Here is a 7,001-nt window from a genome sequence, read left to right as displayed (position 1 = left end):
AATTTTTGACCACACTAAAGATAACAACCCCCCCCCCCCCTATTTAATCCTTCAATAGCGTGAAGTTCACACAGAGAGCAACGAGTGGCAGCTATGACTGTGCCCACTCTAGGAAATTCAAGTCTGTGTTTAAATCGCTCTGTTGTCGTGCTTGGGCCTAATTACTAATTGTGCAGCGTCGTGGGGAAATTAGGTTCTCGTCAAAATGATGAAATCGAAGTCGTCGATATTTTTCTAACCGTCGGGCAGTTCTTATAGCTTTTTTTCTGAACACCTTTTATGTCAATGTAAAAGCACATTCGGTTTGAGTTTTACTGAAAAACATGGATCAAAAGCACAACAACTGCACATTTTTGGTTCACAAAGACAATCAAGCTTAGAAGTCATAAAACTGTGAAGGCCATTTCATCACTAATTTTACCTCTGACACAAGTCGACCCCCGCCGTCTTCAATTGCAAATATATCAACTTCTGTTAAAGATAGATGAGTATTCTTTTCCACAAAAGCTAGACAAATTTTAATCAAACTTTAAGATAAACGTAAATCCATCTGACCAAAAACTGACAAGAGTCTAAAAAACACCGTGCCACGATACATTCATTAATTCATTATTCTCAAACTCAGTTGAGACAGACTGCTGACGATGATAGACAATGATGGCCTCTTCCGACAAACACTTTTTCTGCGGGTAGTTGGAGGGTGCCAACAGTACCTCTCCGCCCCCCCCCCCCCCCCCCCCACCCCATCGAAAAAACACATTTGCTGTACATACCTTCTCTTGCTAGCTTTTCTAGCTAGCTTTTCTGTTCACTAAAAGGCTGGTCTTGTGTCGATGCGCTTCTTGATTTACTTTTCCTTTACTTTTATCTGCCATTTTTACCCTTTGTATGTCGCGGGAAGAAAGAGACGTGTCTTGCTTTACTGTTACGGTAATAAATAAATGTTCGTACTTACCGGTCTTTGACATGCCCACAGCGAGACATTTCTGATAGCGACAATAAGCACACAGCTTCCTGTTCACTCCTATGACGTCACAGTTTTTTACTCCTACGCACTGGAAGATCGTGCGTGTTTTCAAAGCTCGCCTAAAGAAACCCTGAAATTATGAACATGTTTTGATTTGTAAAACAATGTGCCTGCCTTATTTTCTTTACAAAATGGGAAAACAGAAGGGTAAAGAATAAAAACGGTGTACGTATTTTTAAAACACACATGACGTACAATTAAAGCAAATAATAATAGCAAAAATCAACACAAACAGAACGTAGGGGAAGGGAAAAGAATACGTTTTTATGGACATTTTACTTTAATATTGTGATGTTTTCCGCTTCGTACAGGGATATATGTCCAAGACAAATGCTAATTATATATCAATAGCGGCACCCAAAAGAAATTTGAAAATGTAATCTCCCAACCATCGCATGTCCGACTCATGCAGCATACCAATCTAAGGCTAGATCTAAAAGAATTATGCATCATCTGACACCTTAATAGTTCATCTATGTTAAGAAACGCCCGAGATATGGTCACTCAAAAAATTTACCTTGAAAAATCAGGCTTGACAAAATTGTTTGCAATCAAAGAAACATAAAATTGTGTTTGCGCGTGTATTTCCAAAAAAGCAAGAACAGACAGATATAGAAATTCACGCGGACCGACTGCAGTGAGGTTACTGAACACACAGTGCTTCAAATGAAATAGAGAGAGAGAGAGAGAGAGAGAGAGAGAGAGAGAGAGAGAGAGAGAGAGAATGTTTTACGGAGCGGGTTGTCCCAGCACGTGAGACATGTATTTACTAGGCCTAACGTCCTGTCTTGTTGTGCGTTTGCGTGAGTGCACCTTTAGGTCTAACTTTTGTAACGTCTACTGCCATTGTTAAAGACCAAGACATATTTCTTCCTGCGAGATGAATAAAGATTGTTATTGTCATTGTATTGAGGAGCATCAATATTGATAGAATGGACATACATTACATATCCAAAGAACTGAGAATTTTGTATTGCAATAAACAATATTCTATTTCGATATTTTGTCAAGATATTTTCAAACAGAACTGAAAACAGATCAATCACAAATACCATGGAAAACTTGGATTTAACATTAAAGGTGCTCATTGTTATTTTGCTTAGGAGCCATTAGTTTTGTGTATTGTACGAACACTTTGGGCATCAACATTGTTGAATTTTGTACATAGTTATCCGTCAATTCATACCAAATGTCACAGTGAACTGCATACAAAGGGTTTGAACAGGGAGCAAAATCGCTTTTCTTCAGCAGCTGTTTCATGGTGCTTTACTCTTCACATACTTGTAGGGTTCATATCAGGGCTATAGATTTACAGGAGACCACTCCAACCTTGATTTGATTTGGTCTTCCAAGAATGATCTAGTGGCATTGGACCTGTGAGAAAGGTCTTTGCTATGCATGGAGATATCTACTTGAATGGCACCATGATGAAAATACGGTAAGACAAGACGCTCTAGCACTTGCGCGATGTAGTCCACTAAACCAAGTCATCCAGTGGTTCTTATGAGGACCGTTTTGTTAATTCCAATACTGACCACCGAAAACCATGGCAGTTTCGAGGCCTCATTGACAGATGATTATGTCCAAAATCTAACTAACACAGTCCGCGTACAAAAAAAGCTTTCATGCTCGACACGAAACCATTATTGGTAGCTCTTTAACAAAGAAAAAAATAATACTCGTGAGCACATGTTATTTTAAGTACAGGTTTTTGGGTGATATTTGGAACTGCTCTGTTCTCCAACCTGTTTGAAAACATCATAAGAAGATGTTGTTCATTGCAAAGACAATAATATTCTCTTTTTATTTGATATTAAATACGTGTTCATTTAATCAATGTTGATGCACTTCAATATTCGCGCGAACACATTAAGTGAGGCATCGTGGTGGAATCAGGATATCGTCAAAATAATCAACGTGAAGAAACTTGCATTCTTTCCCAGGTTTGTGAATTTTTATCAAATTTTTGTCTTTTGGCGCAACACCTTTCATGTCCATTAAAGAATTCATTTCTATTTTGATTTTTCTGAATTAAAGGCACAGAAAATGTAAATTTTTATAGTTACCACTGACTCTTAAGCTAAGGAAGTAATTAATCTTTGGCGGCCATTTTCTCAGTAATTTTATCTCTGAAAACAGGTGACCACCACCCCCTTCTTTCGCAAATATCTCCACTCGTATTCAAGATAAATGGATATTTCTGTCATCCAAATAAAGACAAGCGAACAAGCTTTAAAATGATACCAATAACTCTATATGCCTAAAAATTGACGAGAGCCTGACTCTACCACGCTGCATCACATTTTTGCGTTTCTCTGATATCGCACAATTTTGCCATGCCTGACTTTTTAACCCTTCTAGCCCCAGCCATTTTTTGCCGTCCCTAACCCCAGTCCCAGTCAATGCACTAGTATTTCAGTAAAAGAGGCATGCATTTTAAAAAGTGATGTAGTATCTTTGTAAAGAAGTTTAGATAATAACATATAACAACTTTTAAAGGTAAATGGACAAACGTTATGAAAATTAAAGTGTAATAAGGTTTGCTAACTTTTTAAAAAGCACACATTTGGTACCCACCGAAACTGAGAATATATCCTTATGCTCTTAGTGCTGCTGAACATATACTAGCAAGGGGCTTGAAGGGTTTAGGTCAATTTTGAGTAACCATATCTCGGGTGTCTCTGAAATATTAATGTGTCAGATGACGTAGAATTTATTCAGCTTTAAAGTGGTAAGCTGCATGAGTGGGTAATGCAAGCCTATAACACAATTATTGGGTGATAATATTTTATAGTTTCTTTTGGACGCCACTATATATGAATCTTTTAAAAAGTTAAACAGTGTAACACATATGTACTTTCACAATAGATCTAGTACGAATCATAAAAGACGCCACAAAAAAGACAACACACTGCATCCTCCTCTCACCTTACATCCCTCGCACGTGTTAGCCCCATAGTGGAAACCCGACGCCTTTGTACGGCATACTTTACACGGGGGGAGGTTGGGTATCATCTTCTTCGTGGGCTCATCGGGGGGATGACGGCGCTTTCTCAAGGGGGCTTGCATCGACTCGCTTTCTTCTGTGTCCCCTACTGATGCCGTTTCTACATTTTCTGGTGACTTCGTCGCTGCTGCTGTTGCTGATGTCGCTGTTGAAGAGTTTGGTGAAAATGTTGTCGCTACTTCGGCTGCTACTGCAGCTGTTGTTATAGAGTCCCCCATTGATAAGGGAGATATATCGGTATCCCTCGTACGGCTTTTTGATGTTGTTATTGTTGCTAATGATTGCGGTGATGACAATGAAGATGCGGGCCATGATGCTGCTGAGGGTGATAGCGTACAGGCTGGCAACGATGAAGAAGATGAGGATTTCGAAGACGGTGTTGAAGACAGAGAACCCTTTTTCGTTTCACGTGATAAGGACATCAACAGCATACTCGCTGGGGTATGATTTGTGGTAGGGTACGAGGTAGTCACATGACATGATGTGTTAGATGGCGGCGTGACGAAAGCCATATCTGTGTCACTGGTAGTGAACTTTGACACTTCAGACTGTTGTGTAACCGGTGATTTGGTGGCAGCAAATAACTCCGATGGCGATTCGGGGTTGGTTAAAACAGAATGCAAACCCCTCGATGCGGAATCCAAGAAGTCGTAGATCTCACTTGTTTGTTCTGATTGTAATAACGATTGTCCTGAAGTCGATGGGGACGCGGTGCACTGAGTCTGTCTTTTGGAAAAATTTTCTAGAGTCGGGTCAGCATTTTGTCCTTTATTTACTCTATCTGTGGACTCCGCGGGCAGTTCAGGACTGCTCGACGTACAACCCAAACTCAGCAAATCCCTTTTAAGAGAAGGGTTTTTAGAACGATTTGATTTTCCAGATAGCGACATCGCTTTGGAAGACAGGCTACCTCATTAGACTCACCACACAGATCGTGCTGTTGCAAATATTTCGTGACAACAAAAGGGTGTCGACCTGGGACGAGGCCACGCAGTTATCGCAGCCTTATCGTTATAATCAGTTCTCAAGAGCACACACGAGGTTCTGAGACTGAGGCAGCAGGTGATAGCGACAGGAATGTATTATGTACCAGTATGCTCTAAGCTGCTATGCCGACAGTTAACACCAAAAACCTAAACAGTTTTGGCCTTGAAATAATACATCCAGGAAAGGCTAGAGACATGAAACTTGTACTTTGAACTGTCCTTGGCAGAGGTGTTGAATAAAACTACTCTGTGTTTTGAGGCGATCAAGTGACCATCAAAGAATCGGTGGGACTGTGGATCTCGTCAATCCTGTGAAGAGAGTATATACTATGATGAACAAATTAAACGATTACTTTAGCAATCTGGCAACCTTCTATACAAAATGAGAGGTTGCTTGAATTTTGAAAGGCTCTGCAATTAAACTCAGCTTCGTTTTGGACCACAAAATGACAAGAATCAAGACACAAAAACGGAAAAAAATCTCGTAAACAACACTTAAAGTTTGAGAAACAGTCAGAGTGAAAAAAGATATTCTTGATTTACGACACATGGTCTTTTTCCGTCTTCTTCTTCTTCTTCTTCTTCTTCTTCTTCTTCTTCTTCTTCTTCTTCTTCTTCTTCTTCTTCTTCTTCTTCTTCTTCTTCTTCTTCTTCTTCTTCTGCTTCTGCTGCTGCTGCTTCTCATGATAATGATGTTCATGATAATAATTAACGATAAATAATATTATTATCACCATAGTAATAATAGTAATAATAATAATAATGATAATATTAATAATAATAATAATAATAATAATAATAATAATAATATTAATAATAATAATAATATAATACTACTACTAATAATATAATACTAATAGTATGCATACATATAAACAATTAGGAAAAAACAGGCATTTCGGGGACACTAAAATCGACAGAGAAATAGAAAGCAAATGAGGCAGGGTAAACACAGAGCAGCTTACAGGGATACCGTTATCATAGATTTGCATTAGCTGAGTTTGGTAAGTTTGTAGTTGTTCACTATTTATAACAGATGTACTAATGAGATGTTGAATTTCAATAATTTTTTAATTTCCATATACATACAGTTAAATCGGTTGGTTTAGATGTTAGAACATTGACAATTCATTATCAAAAATACTCCAAAGTACTTCGCCTTTTTAGAACACGAAACATTAAAGCCTCCTAACAACAACAAAAAATACCCCCTTTTTCGGGGTTGCACCAATGGCTTTCGCATTACTTGCCAGAATAGTTTCTGTTTGGTAATTTATCATCGACTTGCTCTCATTCTTCCTCTCTTTATTACATCTTAAACATAATATTATCAATAATATAAAAGAGCTCACCAAGATTGATTTAACGTTGATGGTCTATAAATCCATGTATCTGTATAAACGTGATATTTTCCCTTTAATCTTTTTATGGCTTTGATATGTGGATTAATATAGATAGTAAATACTAAATAGTATCGATTTAAGGACTGAGATGGGGGAATCCCGTACTCAAGAATCTGCCGTCTCATGACAGAAAAACGAATATTATATATATTTGCCTAAAATGAAATTTTACAAGAGAATTAAAATCTTTAACATAAAAGGTGTTTCGACTTAACAAAAATCTTGTCGATCTGACTATTTAATGTCGACATTCATTGGTCGGTGTAACTTTTGTCTCATTTGCTGAGATATACAGTAAAAAGTTATGAAGTAATTATTAAACTGTCTTTGGTCATAACAATATCGATATGTAACTAGGTCACAACGCATATTTTCAAAAGCCCAAAACTTCCTTAATTTTACTTGCATAGCCATAAAACCAAGATAGAACGATGAACCCTGAATAGACCTCTTTGTCTCCTGTAAAAAACGCTACTTGACCTAATTACACACGACATACATTCTTTTGTCTTAAGACGGCAGGAATATAGTAATTAGATTTAATAACTTTGATGACCGTTATCTGAAGGCCGTTTGAA

The 7,001-nt window shown here is 37.9% G+C and overlaps 1 protein-coding gene across 1 annotated transcript in view; it reads right to left on the bottom strand.

The window, feature by feature from the left end:
- The window catches only part of LOC100861463 (E75 nuclear receptor), a gene marked incomplete at both ends in the record, with an annotated part of 14,236 nt that extends 9,054 nt beyond the window's left edge, over positions 1-5,182 (bottom strand). Inside the window, 2 exon segments of the mRNA XM_005101571.2 lie at positions 956-1,097; positions 3,956-5,182. Coding sequence (XP_005101628.2) covers positions 956-1,097; positions 3,956-4,924 — 1,111 coding nt within the window.
- Positions 5,183-7,001: the final 1,819 nt, after the last annotated feature.

This window comes from Aplysia californica, unplaced genomic scaffold, assembly GCF_000002075.1.
Source record: "Aplysia californica isolate F4 #8 unplaced genomic scaffold, AplCal3.0 scaffold00288, whole genome shotgun sequence".
Taxonomy (NCBI): Eukaryota; Metazoa; Mollusca; class Gastropoda; order Aplysiida; family Aplysiidae; genus Aplysia; species Aplysia californica.
Note: the sequence above shows the minus strand (reverse complement) of the source record. Positions and strands in the feature narration are given on the sequence as shown.